General features: G+C 43.9%; 1 protein-coding gene across 1 annotated transcript in view; it reads right to left on the reverse strand.

The window, feature by feature from the left end:
• Window positions 1-3,301: 3,301 nt before the first annotated feature.
• RETSAT (retinol saturase) overlaps window positions 3,302-17,164 on the reverse strand; it is a 37,242-nt gene continuing 23,379 nt past the window's right edge. Inside the window, exons 9-11 of the mRNA XM_073588609.1 lie at window positions 15,043-15,209; window positions 13,449-13,608; window positions 3,302-5,899 (exon numbers count right to left, since the gene is read on the reverse strand). Of these exons, the coding sequence (XP_073444710.1) occupies window positions 5,754-5,899; window positions 13,449-13,608; window positions 15,043-15,209 (473 nt within the window). The 3' untranslated portion in view covers window positions 3,302-5,753. The remainder of the gene's footprint in view (window positions 5,900-13,448; window positions 13,609-15,042; window positions 15,210-17,164) is intronic.

A 17,164-nucleotide genomic window follows, 5' to 3' on the forward strand; every position in this document is an offset into this window, starting at 1 on the left:
TTTTTTGATGTCCGTTGATACTAGGGTTTCAAAGGTCTTAAACGAATTTGAATATTCATTCAGAGGATTGAATGAAGATGGTAAAGAGAGGCCAGAGTGAATGAAATCCGTACCCGTAGAGTAGGTGATTTTTGAGGGGTTATCTCCTATTTTTAGAACGTATTTTTTAAGAGCTAGATTACGTAAGCATTTTTAGATGCTAATATATAAATTGAATGGTGTAGAGTTGACTGATGGAGCAAATTTGAGGCCTTTTTGGCGTAATGAAGCCTCATTGGGTGGAAGTTGATGCGAGCTTAGGTTGAAAATCTTTTGTACATGTTGTTGGTTATTAGTGTCTATATTTGTTTTCTTTTAGGAGAGTGTCCCACCTCTTTTGCCTCTTTTTGGTTTTTGTTTGAAATCCGAAAAAAATCCTTGTTAATGGAAATTTGTGTTCTAGGTTTCATAGGTTTACTGATATTTTGTTTATTTTGTAATCTAGGTTGTATATGGTTCATTTTTTGAACCTGTTTAGCATATGTATTGGGTTGTCTGTTTGGATTTACATGAGTAGAAATATTTCTGCCAGAATTATGTTTACGAACCTGTGTATTAGTTGTTGGTGTCCATTGTTCCCAAGATTTATCTACGTTTGGTTCCTCGACCAGCGTTGAAAGATGGGAATATCTATTGTTAGTTGGAATGGCTGTTTGTTCAATAGAATCTAGTGGTGTTAGTGGTATATGTTCTGTGACTTGAGAGGCCTCAAGAAGATTGGAGATCACTGGCGAATCACTGGGTTGGGGTCTCCCATGGTTACCTGTACGAGTTGAAACAGGTGTGTATTGGGTTGAGTTTGAATAAGTGGAAAATACTAGTGATGTATCAGAAATATCTGTTGGTGACGTGTAATAAAGTTGATATTAGGGGAACTATCGTGTACCCCTGAATTCTCATTATGATGTGTATCTAAAACAGGGATGTTATCTCTAGCAAATTTGTGCATTTTTTAAAAAATGATTTCTCTTTCTTTTTCTTTTAGTCTATAAAGTATGTTTGAAATCAGGCTATCTACCCCATCCACATGATTATAGACACTCAGTTGATCAAATAATGCGTTAATAGAAGAGCTGGTTTGTCTTAGATTTGCTTTTCGTTTGTTGATGATAAATTGCAATACTTGATTAGAGAAGTTAGAGAAAAGGTTGTCCCATTCAGCCTGAATTTCCGGGCTGCCAAAGTCACCTGCCAGGTTTTGTAGATTGACAGACCCTTGGGTACAGTACCAGCTTGTGCATATTTTTCTAGGGAGGCAATTTCCCACATATCACGCATCTCGTTCATTAGCTGTTTTTCTAGGGATTTTAATAGGGCCCTAGTTTGATTGAATTCATCCAGGGAGTTGCTCGGTTCCCTGAATTGAGAATTCAAAAAGGACTTGCGAAATTCCCTATCCTGTCTTAGAGCTTCAAAGGCCATTGTGGAGCAGCCGAAGTGTGAGGCACAGAAAAAAGGTTTAAATAATAATAGAATGACACACTGGCGCTAGTCCACTTGGCCCGGAAGGAAAAAAATGGGGTGTTCCCAGATGCTGCTGGTGATTGACAGGTTCTGTGCTAATACCTGCTAAAAAGAGACAAGCTTAGAATAGATGTTACACCGCGCTATACTGGGAAAGACAAGGGTTAATATTGGACTACTCACTTGATAATGTATAGAAAAAACAAGATGTCCTGGCGGCTGGTTGCCCGGTCTTGGAAATATGGATGGTTGTTAGTGTATAGGAAAAACGTAATGTCCTTAAGGCTGATCGCTTTGTCTTGAAAAATGGTTAAATGCAGATATGTGCCATCTTCCCCTCCTCCCTTTCTGATTCTCGCTGAATCCACAATCTCTCCTTCCTAATGAGGCTTTCTTATCAGGCAGCTGTGGGTCAGGTGATCACTCTGCAGGGTTTCAGGATGCTTTATAAGGACGCTCTATGCAATGGCAGGCACAACCCTGATGAAGAGAGAAGTCTTCTCTCGAAACGCGTTGGTTTTGTGCCACTATCAAGCCACCGTCCTTTCCCAGTGTGCGACGTCACGCTACACCCTGCCCCCACCACTCGCCGACCTCCTCAGCGTCGCTCATGGCCGGAGCACGCGAGGTAGCGGCGATCCGCACTGCTTCACTGCCCAGCAGCAGCGGCCATCACCCGCCCCATCTAGCACGCTTGACTGCACCACCGATCACCAGCTTCCAAGTAAGTGCCACCCCTTCCTGCACTATACCAGCGAGCACAAGCCTCCTCTAACCCTCATCTATGTCACAGGTCTGCCTCTGCATATAACAGTCTAGTACCAGGTGCTCTTGATTTATCTAAGGCTATTCAGCCACTAGCATTTGGCAAGTAATTATATTTAAACCAGGATTAGGGGACATGTGACAGCCAATATCCCAGTAACAGTTCCAAGGTTGGATGCACTCATGGTCGGATTCATTAATAACTACTTACATTTTTCAAGACAAAGCGATCAGCCTTAAGGACATTACGTTTTTCCTATACACTAACAACCATCCATATTTCCAAGACCAGGCAACCAGCCGCCAGGACATCTTGTTTTTTCTATACATTAACAAGTGAGTAGTCCAATATTAACCCTTGTCTTTCCCAGTATAGCGCGGTGTAACATTTATTTTAAGCTTGTCTCTTTTTAGCAGGTATTAGCACAGAACCTGTCAATCACCAGCAGCATCTGGGAACACCCCATTTTTTTCCTTCCGGGCCAAGTGGACTAGCGCCAGTGTGTCATTCTATTATTATTTAAATTTGGACATAGAATGGAAAATTATCTATTGAAACTGGAAAACAAAATTGCGGATATTAAACGCACTAAGTTCCAGAGGGACAAAAAAAGATTATGAACTTAACCAAGTTTATTCCTGGAAAACTTTCCGCACTTGGAAATCCAAAAGACGGACTCAACAGGGGAATTCCACTTCTCATGGCGAATGGAGAAGTCAGTTTCACCATGTCCCAGGACATGGTGAAAGAGTGCCCTTTGGTTTAAATAAACGACAAGACCTTATTTTGCAATATGATTGAATGATGAATCCGAAAATTTTTTCCCCCTTCATCAGAAGTTGTTCATTAACCCACACTTGAAAAAGCTTTTTTTTCCTTAAGTGCGCTTTCCTAAGTTGTCATAATGAGTCTAATGAATGTATTTCATTATAAGTTATAGGTTCTCTATGATATGTATATTTGTATTTTTTTGTATTTTGAATGGAGTAGATAAAGGCACCAATCCATACTTGAAAAATCTAAAAAAAAAAAAAATGATAAAAAATTTTTTTATTAAAAAAAGAGAAACAAAATTTTAAAACCATGTTAATCACAAGAAAGTTATATTTAAAAAGATCCAAGAAATAAATACAATTACAGGAAAGCACTAAAACCCAAATTCTCATATAGACCTTGAGGTACCAGAGTCCTAACCTAAAAATCCATTTACTCTGTAATTGTGCCAAAACCTTACCAAGGTCACCTCCTCTTTCTCCCAAAATAATTTGATCTATAGTTTTGCCCTTAAGTCCTGAGGGATTGCTATTATGAAAGATCTTAAAGTGCCTAGGCAAGGTTTTTAAGGTGCTCACATCATCAATTGAAATTGCCTTTTCAATGTCTCTTCCATGTTCCCTCGTTCTAATTTTCAGTTGTCTTGTAGTGAGACCTACATACACTTTCTGGCATGGACATACCGCATGGTAGATTACCCCTTTCAATGAACAATTTAGTGTCTTACGAATTTCATATTCCCTCGTTCCACCATGATTAAGGAATGTTTTCCTTTTGATCAAATTAGCACAAGCCCTACACGTTCCACATTTTTCCTCAGTTATGCTCTGAGGTTGTGTATATTTATACATTTTAATATGTCTTGAATAAAAGAATTGATTTTATTGGATTACACGCTGGATTTATCTTTCCTCTTCCATTTTTCATGACTGTTTATAAGGTCCATAAATATACCTAACTTATTACAACTAGAGCTTTGTATTGTGCTCATATTACCCCCCCAAAAAAATCACAAGACAAATCTCACATTTCAATGCTCAGAAGAAAAACCCAAAAACAAACAAATTAAAAAAAAAAATAATTAGGCACTAGAATCATGGTCCAAAATGTTCCTTGTCCCATAGTAGTACTATGAATGACACGATAGCTGGGATGCATTAGATTGTCCATCGGGGCCCAGGAACTTCAAGTAACACCTCCGCCTATAATGTACGCCCGCTCTGACCGGATTAGAGCTGTTATAGAGTATTTTAGAGAGTCAAATATGTATTCATAAGTTTGATATCCGGGTCCGGGGCGGTATCACTTCCAGTGCATGACACCGTGGCCGGAATGCACTGATGGCACTTTTCCTACTTTTCCGAAGGTAGGACCGAAACGCGCGTTGGGGCGGGTGCATAGCACCTGGGGACTGTCAGTGTTTTTCTGCATAGGTATGATCCCGAACACTAAATGCTGCTATGCACATGGCCATGTACTATGTGGGGACCGGGCTGCGGGATAGGATATCTCCTGTACAGATAACATATTGCTTGATTGTTTTATCGTGAGGTATACTCTTCACATAAGTTTTCATTTTCTTCCCTTTAAAAGGTCAATCATGATACGTTTTTTTTGCAGTTATCTTTGTGACGTGCACTTTTCCCTGTTTGTTCCCTCACACTAATCCTTGTTATTCCTCCTGGAACTGTATGAATAAATTGACAACTGAACATCCCTTTGTAAATAGAGGGAGTCTGACACTGTTCACACTGGAGAGTGATACTGCAAGTACATCACTCCCCCCCCAAAAAAAAAAAAACTATTTTCAAGTGTCAACTTTCTCATATTTACAGGGGTACTAACAGAGGACTAAAAAAATAGAGTTTTAAAGTGTAATTCCAGGCCTTAAACATTTATTTAAAGTAGCAACAAGGTCCCATTGTAACTTTGCTTTTTTCGCCACAGCTCATCTCTCAGCCACTCCCATAGACTTCTATGGGCAGCAGCTGTAACATGATCTCTCATCAAGCTGATAATCTGTCTCATCACTTTTTTCCTTTGGACAAATAATAGCAGTGAATTAAAAGTGAATGATTAGTATAGAAGACAGGAGGATGATAAGACGATTCTTATTTCTAATTTATGGAAAAAAAAATATGCTTTATAAAAAGAAAAAGTATATGCAGGTTATTTATGCAGAGGCTGTACTAAATAGATATTTTGGGAGAGCAAACAAGTCTCTGTGTACTCTCATAAAACTAAATGTGTTCTGTACGGTCATCTAATGGGGGCTGATCGGGTCTTTAGAGTAAGACCCCAAACACAAAGCGTCATGTGAAGTGTATTTTTCCTAAAGTGCGTTGGTTCTTGTCATTAACCTGCTTAATGCTGAGGAATTCAATCAATATTGTCAGACTGTGGAGCCAAAAACTAGGAATTGTAATAGTTTGTGAATGGCACTTTTATGTAGCATCTGTCTACATATTGTAGGTTATGCCGTCCTTTTGGATTTTCAGTAAGTCCCCAGGATCAGGGCAGTGCAGGTTTAATATGGAAGTACAGTACAGATAATGATCCAGGTCGACCACAGCACAGGCACCACAACTCCCAGACTATGACAGTGGACAAGCCTACATTCTGTTGTCAACTGGTTCAATTTCGTCTTCAAGGTCTATTTTTAATGCTTCTTATTTTCCCAGCAAGTTTGGAGTATTCAAGGGCCTGACGATTACTCAGCCTTTTTGACCTTGTTTTGCAGGATTTGTCGTCGCAGTCTCAGAAGGTCAATAAACAGGTTACGTCCTAAGATTTCAGAGGCGCACAGTACCGCTGCACTTAAAGCCCCGGCAAATCCACACACAAAGAGATCTTGACCTAAGAAGGTGGAAGAGATTATACTTTGTTTAATAGAATAAGGAATCATGAGCTTGTTCTATGCCATCATATAGGTAAATAAATATAAATATTTTCTCTCAAATAATTTTATTTTAATTTAGAGCAGTATCCTGAGACTTGTCTGGTATTATACAGACATAATGAATGTATCAGTTACTTACCTGTCCAAGCTCCAGCGTCAGGTTCCATCCCCACCTCGGTACGTCAAGTTAATGGGAATCCAGCATGCGCCTCTGAGTTCACACTTGAAAGCCTTGTAGGCTCAGGAAGCAGTACACCGCCTGAGTATTCAGGTAGTTGCTGTCCTTGCCACTACCAATTCCTGCTACCCTGTTCTACGTTGCTGTCCCAACATGGCTCCTGACATACCCGGCTGTTTCATAGTTCCACCCTGTGTGCTGGGGTCTCCAACAACAATCATCTGTGAAAAACATTAATGACACTTGTACAAAAAAAATGGCCGTCTGAATGAAGCCTTTCACAAAGACTTAAAGAGGTTGTCCACTACTTTGTCCACTGACCTTGGGATAGGTCATCAATGTCTGATCGGCCTGCGGTCTGACACACCCGCCAATCAGCAGCTGGAAATACTAACTTGCTGACCTGCTCCATTTTAGTGGCCAAGGAAGTGTATCCACCTCCTATTCAAATCAGCAGGAGGCAGATGTGTATTACTCTGTGGCGGACATTACAAGTAGACAGCCAGCTCCACAAGTGGGTGGCAGTGTAGGACCCTGGGTCAATCAGACATTGATGACCTATCATGGATAAGGTCATTGTTACACCCAGTCCCCGTCCTGGCGCTGCGCCCAGGTCTGCCGCTGTTACACCTGGTCCCCGTCCTGGCGCTGCGTCCAGGCCTGCCACTGCTCTCCGTTTTGGGCACTCACCTCGAGCCTCTCATGCTGCTGCTCAGCGTTCTGTCCTCCCTCCTGCCTCCTCCTCCCGGCGTCCTGTGAGGAGATCTGTAGCTAAGACTATTAGGGCACGCCCGCCAGCTCTCTTGCCTTCTTAAAGGGGCGGCGTGCATTATTCAAAAAATGCAATCAACCAATGGCAGCGCACTGGCTGCTATTTCTGGCCTCTACTCCATAGGGAGAACACCGGAGCAACGAGTATCTATCATTGCTACATCCGGTTCTCATGCTAACCTGTCTGCGCTGCATCTGCAGTCTCTTTGCATTGTCTAATGCTCTCCGTTTCCACAGCATATCAGTATCCTGTGTTACCTGGTTATATCAGCAACCATCTGGGCCTAAGCCATCCCGTTCCGCCTACAGCCATCCGAGTCCAAGGACTGTGTGAAGGTCACTGGAACCGACTCCTTACCAACTAACCGGATTCAGGACCCAGCGCATTTCGGACTCTGCTGTAGCTTTTGTTATCCCTTTTGGTCCCGCTGGGACAGCTACCATGTGTTCGGGGGTCTAACTGGAGGTAGCACCTGTGTCCTCCGAGTATTCCATTCTGGCCCTGCCTGAGAGGCTTTACTACGGGTACCCGGGGCTCACTAGTCACGCCCCCTTCGGAGCCCCCCGGACCGTGGTCCTGAGGTTCCACTTAAAAAATAAGAATGAATGTGAACTTCACCATCTCTGCCTCCGCTTCCATTCGTCACAGTCATCATTCAAAAGATAGTGGACAACCTCTTTAAACCATCAATTATCCAAAAGTCATAGAATTCTATTATAAATGTAGTGTGCAATTGCTCAATGTGACTTCACTTACTAAATATAAATATTAAATATAAGTTAATAAAGTCTGAATTGAAATGAGGGTGTCACAGTTTACCACGACAGAGGAGCCAGAGAACTGCAGTGTCTGATCTCTCCTATTCCTGCACTGATTAGAAGCATTCCAACTTCATATTAACCCCTTCGCACCCGAGCCTGTTTTTGCCTTCGTGACCGGGCCAATTTTTTCAATTCTGACCAGTGTCACTTTATGAGGTCATAACTCTAGAACGCTTCAACGGATCCTAATGATTCTGACATTGTTTTCTCATGACATATTGTACTTCATGATGGTGGTAAAAATTTTTAGATATGATCTGCGCTTATTTGTTAAAAAAATCAAAATTTGGCAAAAATTTAGAAAATTTTGCAATTTTCAAACTTTTAATTTTTATGCCCTTAAATCAGAGAGTGATATCGCACAAAATAGTTAATAAATAACATTTCCCACATGTCTACTTTACATCTTCAAAATTTTGGAAACATAATTTTTTTTTTTTTAGTAAGTTATAAGGGTTAAAAGTTGACCAGCGATTTCTCATTTTTACAACAAAATTTGCAACACCATTTTTTTTTAGGGACCACCTCACATTTGAAGTGAGTTTGGGGGGTCAATATGACAGAAAATACCCAAAAGTGACACCATTCTAAAAACTGCACCTCTCAATGTACTCAAAACCACATTCAAGAAGTTAATTAACCCTTCAGGTGCTTCACATGAATGAATGGAATATGGAAGGAAAAAATAAACATTTAACTTTTTTTCACAAACATTTTACTTCAAAACCATTTTTTTTTTTATTTTCACAAGTGTAAAAAGAGAAAATGAACCACAAATTTTTTTGTGCAATTTCTCCCGAATACGCCAATATCCCGTATGTGGGGCTAAACCACTGTTTGAGCACACGGAAGAGATCAGAACGGAAGGAGTGCCGTTTGACTTTTTTCAATGCAGAATTGGCTGGAATTGAGATCGGATGCCATGTCGCATTTGGAGAGCCCCTGATGTACCTAAACAGTGGAAACCCCCCACAAGTGACCCCATTTTGGAAATTAGACCCCCCCCCAAGGGACTTATCTAGATGTGTGGTGAGCACTTTGAACCCCCAAGTGTTTCAGTAAAGTTTATAATGTAGAGGCGTGAAAATAAAAAAATCATTTTTTTTCCACAAAAATGATCTTTTAGCCCCCAATTTTTATTTTCACAAGGGTAACAGGAGAAATTGGACCCTAAGAGTTGTTGTCCAATTTGTCCTGAGTACGCTGGCACCCCATATGTGGGAGAAAACTACTGTTTGGGCACATGTCAGGGCTCGGAAGGGAAGTAGTGACGTTCTGAAATGCAGACTTTGATGGAATGGTCTGCGGGCGTCATATTGCATTTACAGAGCCCCTGATGTACCTAAACAGTGGAAACCCCCAATTCTAATTCCAACCCTAACCCCAACACACCCCTAACCCTAATCTCAGCCCTAACCATAACCCTAACCACAAACCTAACACCAACACACCCATAACCTTAATCCCAGCCCTAGCCCTAACCCTAGCCCTAACCCTAACCCTGAGGCTGTGTGCACACGCTGCGGATTTTGCTGCGGTTCCGCAGCGGTTTTGGCCGCTGCGGACCCGCAGCAGTTTCTGCTGCGGTGTACAGTACCATGATTCCCTATGGGAATCAAAAACCGCAGTGCAGACGGTGCAGAATTTTCCACGCGGATTATCTGCGGTTTTCAATCTGGTTTTCAATCCGCAAAAAGAATTGACATGTCAATTCTTTCTGCGGATTCCACTGCGGTTTGCCATCTCCTCCATTGAGGAGATGAAAAACCGCAGAGCAATCCGCAGGTAAAACCGCAGGTCTTTTGACCTGCGATTTCACATGCGGCTTTTACAAAATCCGAGCGGATGAATCCGCACCTAATCCGCAGCGTGTGCACACAGCCTAACCCTAGCCCTAACCTGTGTACCTGCTTTTTTTTTTCCTTTACTTTTTTTATTTTTGTGACAAGATCGCTGCCCTGCGATCTGACTCATAGTAACGCCACTTCTCCTCTGATCTCACACTGACAGATGATCAGAGGTGAAGCAGCGTTACTATGTGACAAGATCGCTGCCTGGCACAGCTGTGCCAGGCAGCGGTCAGCTGTGCCAGGCAGCGATCTAGTCACACAGTAACGCTGCTTCACCTCTGATCAGCTGTCAGTGTTAGATCAGAGGAGAAGCCGCGTTACAATGAGTGAGATCGCCGGGAAACAAGCAGCTTTCCCAGCGATCGCTCCCATTGGCTGCTGTGACGCTGACGTCATCAGGACCTGAACCAATCAGGTCTCGATGACGTCGGGGGTCCCAGCATGCATTGCGCACCGGGATCCCCGCGTTGTAAGGTATGTGGGGGTCCCGGGGGGCACAAAACCGCCGACAGTAGATAAACGTCGGCGCTGCACAAAGCCCAGCAAGCGCCAACGTTTATCTACTGTGGGCGGTCGGGAAGAGGTTAAATGGTTATTTTGGCAGTGCATGGGGTTAATCTGAGAGCTCCTGGAGTGTTGAGGCCCTCAGCTGGGCACTGTTAGCCACTCCCATCTCCTATATAATCTTGGCCCTGGCTAGCACTCATTGTCAGAGAGAGCTTCATGCTTCATGGCTAGAGGTTGTTGGTGGTTATTATTGGAGTAGCAAGTTGGTGGATTTATCTGTGACTGTTGCTAGATTTTGAGTGTGTGATAATTCCCTTTCTTCTCCTACTTTGGTTTAACCCCATCCTCCACTTCCTCTGTTATATGTGTGAGTATATTTGTATGTTTGGTATTTTAAGTTACCCCTGTTCTTATTTCCTTGTTAGTCTGGTTGGTGTATTATGGTACTATACTACTCCACTCATCCTTGGGTAGGGGAAGTGTACAGACTGAGGGAGAATTCAGGCGCTAAGGCAAAGTACGTGGCCCCAGCCTCTTCACCATGAGAAGTAACCCAGGGAACAGGGCGAGCTATTGACAGTGTTAGTGACAGGCTAGTCTCTAGTGTTAGAGAAGGGAAGGCCTCCTGGTCCCTGGACACCTGACAGAGTCGAGACAGAGGGACTATAGATCACTTTTTTGTGGCAATAATCTATAATATGGGACTTACTCGTTTGTTCGATGATTTTGGGAAATGACGTCTTCTGCTGCCCCTCACTCTATCAGTGACTGACAAGTGCATGTTGTGCTGCTATGATATATTTTACATGGCATTTCTACTAGACATTTGGAGAACATGATTACTGTATATTTCCATACAGCAAAAACTATCAAACTAACTTTTTTGCTCGTCTCTAATTAGAATGTATATTTATATAGTTTTACACAGACAGCCCCTATCCACACAGGCCCATGGAGACACGGGGAGCGAGAATGTGGCCCACACAATCACTGATGTGGCACCACACTCGCTCACAACCCTGACAGGCCCCTTTCACTAGCACCAGTCAAACAGAGCGCTTCCAGCCCGGTAGCATTTCTACCAGTTCCTCATTAGATATAAGCTTGTTATCGATATTATATTGGACAAGAAAACAGCCCCGGTAGCATGGAAAGATAAACTGAGTACACAGACGTGAGGCTTCATGGATCGAGATAGAAGAGCAGCCCAGAGGATAAATTAAATATATAGAATTGCCTTAAGGGCACACTAGACAATACAATATAAACACAATGATGATACATATACAACGGTCAGCTATGCAAATACAAACGGGGTAGTACAAAAAATATAAGCAGATGGAACATATCAATTACCAGGTTGATGTTTGACCGTGTGTGTTGGGCCACAGGGATCATGGGCAGCCAGCTGGTTCCTAGGTCCTTCACATCCCATTACTCGACGTGGCCCTCATTTTCGAAGTGAACCACAAGCATAACAGAGAGAGATCACATGGCCTTACACTAGCCTTTATCTCCTTTGGGTCACTTCCCTCCTGCCCTCTGGGCTGAACCTAAACACCCTTCCCTTGCGTCTAGCAGCCAAAAACTCCAAAACGTAAGATGGGTCATAACTCTTTAATGGACGGTCCGAGGGAGGCGGTTTTGATGCCATTGGATCTGGCCGGGCCTCTGCTACGCCTGGAGTCCAAACACAGCTTTGCTACCTAGCTCCTACTAGCCATTCTACGTATCTCCCCACTCGGTGGTGCTAAAACGAATCGAGACTCTGGAAGGTGTTTGGTCCGTTGAACGGATCTCGAACGTGTAACCGTTGTGTAGCCAAGACCTGCGGTAAGTCCATATTTGCCTTATGAAATCTAAGCTGTCTAAACAAAGCAGTTAATCCGCATGGTTTGGATCCATGGGGGCGGGGTGGGGGGGGTCTTCCTGTACTAGCTAGTTGGTGGGGATGTGAAATTCTTCTTTGAAGTCAAGAAGCTGGGCCACCCTGCCGAGCCATGTGTACTGCTACAGCTGCACATTTTCAGGAGTATTGCAAGCAAAGTCACTGGTAAAAGTACTGGAGGCGAGATATGTGTCACTACGCTTAATGGCGTCAATGATGTAAAACCCAGAGTATTTTCCTCCAGCACACTACGCTGTGAGGTTTAAGCTAAGTTGCATAATGGGCTGTTTTTTATGTGGACATCCATAGAGTGGGTGGGAGGGTGTCCACCTTATCTCCACCTGCAGAGCCGGCACCGCCTTGTACTAACAGGACTTGTGTGATGTCACGGTCATGTGATTAGTAACATGGGCGGAGAAGTACATCCTTAAAGCCGCAGTGTTCCTGTGACTATCTTCGTATCAGCTGAGTGAGCTGATCTACCACAATATTGTTTGTTTATAACCCTCTGTCTAAGGGTACCGTTACACTTAGCGATGCACCAGCGATCCCGACAATGATATGGATCGCTGGTGCATCGCTAAGTGGTCGCTAGTGAGCTGCCACACAGGCAGATCTCACCAGCGACATAGCAGGGGTCGTTACTTACCTGTCAGACGCGGCGATCCTGACGTCCTCCCGCCCGCGTCCACGCATCGCTCGTCGGCGCCACAGGAAGCCCATCAGGAAGCGCCCGACGAGAAATGATCCAGGACGTTCTCGTGCGACCAGCGATGAGCAGCGGGGGAGCCAGTCGGAGGTAAGTATCAGACATAGCGATATCGCTAACAATATCGCTGCTGCGTCAAAATCGGTGACGTAACAGCGATATTGCTAGCGATATCGCTATGTGTAACGGGGGCTTAAGGGCGCTCCCAGACACCCGTATTAATCGGACAGACATCGGACATGTATTTCTATGCAGCTGTTACACTGTGGTTTGGAGACCGCCGGCCAGTCCGTGCTCTGCATTACGATCTCTGTCCGATTTATACAGCCAGCTGACTGAATATTTCTGATTTTGGACTGCCGATCCCTTTGTTTTCCCAGAAAGAAGGCACCTACAGAGATGTCTGTCAGCGGCTCTCTCCTAAAACACTGAATGAGCGCTTCTGTGTATGGGGGAGAGACTGGCAAGATGGCTGTTGGGCAATCGATCGACCCAAGCATCACATGTCCAACAGCCATCTAATGTGTATAGATGGCTTTAAAAGTAGGAAAAGTATGTCTAAGACTTATGTGTATGTTCATATATAGCAAATATTCTAGGTATTAAAAAGTAGCAACAAAGGGATTGAAATCATCAAATCTCATCCGCACGCTGTGGGAATAAAAATCCTGTGTATTTACATGGACATGAGTAATAAAATTTGCACAGGATTTTCTATTTTTTTTTAGTCCTTATTGTGCGTTTCTAATCATACAGTAGTTAACATTACACCACATCTCACCTGTCAAGTAAAGGCCCTTGATGGGAGTTTGGGGTCTGATGGCGATCGCGGTCTCAGGGCTCATCCTGACCATATTGTGGTCGGCTCCATAAAACTCTCCTCGCGGGGATCCGAGGTAATGTTGATTTGTGAGAGGGGATCCGCTCGTATAGCAGTCAATCTACAGAAGGAAGAAAATTGTATGAGGGCGTCAAGGAATTATCAGATCTCCGCCTGTTATATTGTAATGGGGTGAAAAGCTTTCTGATAATGATGGAGGTCCCTAAAACTATATGAGGTGGACACTAGAGGCAGAAATCTAGCCCCAAATGAGATACTAAACTAAAGCCTTTCTGCCTTACTAGCTGCCTGGCATGTGGCCGACTCACCGTGGTATGTCCAAGAAGAAAGTTAGAACGTCGGGATAAAAATAAGAATATAAGCAGCCTTCTGTTATAGAGGAAAAATAATATTTGGAAATAGGCTTTTAGCGATTTAAAAAAGGTCTTCCGGGTTAAGGGACTATTAGCAGGATAAACTACAAAAAGGCGCCCTGCTCTGGAGAACCCGACATGTCCTATAGTGCACAGTTTAATAAGCACTGTGCAAGGTTTAATTTCTCCTGTGGTGGCGCTGCAGGGGATTAGACACCACCATCCTCCCTAACCAATCACAGCTGAATGCTGGGGTTCTCCGGAGTGGGACACCTGAACATAACAAATCATGCACCAATTTTAATGGGGGGCCTGCAGGAATAAGATGCACAAAATTCATTGAGAGGCCTCACACCAGTCAAAGGTGTTGTCCGGCCTTAGGGTACAAGCAGTCATTATGACTGCGGACTTGCACTGTAAACTGAGGATTCACTGGCGCCAAGAGCGGGCAGTCATATGACCGCTAGTATGAGATTTGCATACTTAAGCTTCGGCCACATTCCGACTAGACTTGTCCGGCCTCAATCAATACACTTGCAACTATCAAGGATGCGCACATCTAGTGGGCACATGACCACATGTATGCAAATCACATCCCAGCGGTCACATGACCGTCAGCTATCAGCAGCGGAGAGCCCTCGCAGTGCAGATTCACAAGTCTGCAGTCACATACAGTAGAGTGACTCTACCCTAAGGCTGGACAACCCCTTAAATGAATTTGGCGTATTTTATCAATGGTGTGCACCCGATGGTCAAAGACTGGAATAACATTCCTGGCAATAAAAAACCGCTGCCACTGTTGAAAATATTGACAGGCGGAGGCAGCCTCACCTCCTCCCAAGTTCTGCCAATTTTGTCAGAGCTGCTTGAAACTTGCGTGAAAAATGCCATAACTTGCAAAATGTTTGTGCTTCTTCACCTTGCACAAAAATTTGAACGACAATGTGCTTTATGCCAGTTTTTTGGCATAAACAGTTTAATGAATCGGGGCCTGTGTCTATAAGCAGGAGACTTCTAAATACAGCAGGTAACTCGCTTCACCCAACTCACCCTGGCTCATTCTCCTTGTATCCACACATCGTGTTCCTTCTAGGACCCACTTTTTCCTTGCCCCATTTCCGTCTTTCTCAGTACCTTGTCCCCGGTCCTGTTGCTCTTGCTTCTGCTGTTGTTCCACTCACCTGGTCTTTAATTTGAGGGAAGAGCTGTATGACGGTTTCCAACATGGACTCAGCAAATGCGTTCTTTACCCCCTCATAGTCTTGTCCACGTTTTTGCACCTTATTATTCTTCCACTCCTCAAACCACTCATATGGTGTGAAAGTCAGCGCGGTCAGAGTGGATTTTCCTGGAAGGTGATTTTTAGAAGTACAGAAATGTAACTAAAAAGTTTTTCCATTCCGAACTTCACATGTTGCAAATAATAATTTTTCAGGTAAATTTCCTATTTTTATACACGTCAATGAGACACAACGACATCATCTCTCCATGCAGACCTGATCTATAGGATGGTCTATCTGTGCCGCCATATGGCCGCTGATTAGACCATCATATGTACCTGCAGAGGGTAGCATTATACTAGGTTTTACTCTATAAGGGTTATTGCAGTAGAAAAGTCAGAAAGGCACGAGAGCCATGACTGTATTGCCATTGTGTCGATTATTTGTACAATGGATGGCGTGGTCCATTTTCAGATGTTTATCAGGTATTCAGTGTATAAAATAATAAAGTAGACGATAAGCCATATCTTAGGTGGAACATCAAACACCCAGTTACCCTGAAGGTGCAGAGTGAGCCAGTCACTGATTATCCGATTGCCCTTTGCTCTCCGTCTCATAAAAGTTCATTTTTTATTAATCAAGTCCAAATCAAACTATTGCAAAAGGGATATTTAGTGTGATAAGTGTGGACAGCAATTTGTACTATATGACCATACATTTACATAGCCTATGCCCCTTATACAATGTGTTCATAGTTTTCTATTCTAAAGTGAAATCAAATTTAGAGAAAATAGAATCCAACCCCCAAAACAAGTACTACTGTCCCCAAACTATACCCTACACTAAAGAAATATCCTAGACTAAAAAAAGACACCAAAGAAATAGGAATTGTGACCCCAGACCTCAAAATGACTAGATATGGGTCGCCCTCCCAGGGCTGTGGGGCACTCGGTACAGGGCCGGTATCAGCGGGATGTGTCACAGCAGCGGGGACCCGGTCCGTGGCCCTGGGCGCCCAAGTAATGGGGGAATGTAATGGTTTGAATGAATAGTTCGTGACGCCACCTGTGGTGCTCGGCAAGGGAGGTGTTAAGCCGACGCTGCATGCAGATCCTCTGGGACTGATGGTATGGTGCAGCAAAGATGTAAAAGATCCCCACAGGTGAAGCTGTAGTCCCAGGGCAGTGTAGATGTGGTTGGCACGGGGATGTAGCAGTGCCGGAAAGGTAGGAAGCAGACAAGACACAGCAGGGTGCAATTTCTGTACCTTTACTTGATAACTGCAGTCCAGGTCCTGATTACAGATGGTACCGGAGCAGGCTAGCCTGAAAGCAATTCAGGGATTCTCTCTCAGCAGATGAGTTGTGCAGTCTCCTTACTAGCGCTTACTCGAATGAAGTACTCCCAGTACTGAGTTCACTATCCAAGCTGCTGTTGTGCCCTCAAGTCTTAGATGGGAGTAGGGCATTTACAGCCTCCTACTCCTCTGGTGTCTGTTGCAGGACCATTAGTATCCGTACAACCGTGGAGACCAGGCTCCAGTTCATGCGCTCTCTCCAGAGATGAGCTCTTCCTCTCAGCTCTATCTCAGCACTCCTTCCACACATCTGCACACTTCACCCTCCGCAGACTAACTAACTAACCACCCCTTCCTCTTGACCCTCAGAGAGCACTCCTCCCCTTAATCCCGGTCCAGAGTTTCCCCTGCTGGCCTGGAGTGGAACTGTGTTGCATGTATGGATTGACTGCGAGAGAGACCCATAATTGCCTCCAAGCCTGGCATTACCCTCCCCTGGAGGAAGGCAAAGCCACTGTGGCGACCATACCCCTGGGGGCGCCACAGATACCCCAAACCAGTCCTCAAAATAATTAGATTAACTTGGCACACATGAATAGAATCCAATGCAAAGATTGTGATTTAATAAAGAACAGTACATACAGTATTGACGTTTCGGTCTGTGCGACCTTCATTAATGTACCATATGATGTACTGTGAGCTCTTAGTGCTAGGGCAATGAAGTCATTAAATAGTGAGGAGGCAATATGGGGCCGTCTCTCGTTCCCGTGTGCGGATGCCAGCAAA

The sequence above is a fragment of the Dendrobates tinctorius genome, unplaced genomic scaffold (assembly GCF_039654945.1).
Source record: "Dendrobates tinctorius isolate UK_male_01 unplaced genomic scaffold, ASM3965494v1 ptg000104l, whole genome shotgun sequence".
Classification (NCBI taxonomy): Eukaryota; Metazoa; Chordata; class Amphibia; order Anura; family Dendrobatidae; genus Dendrobates; species Dendrobates tinctorius.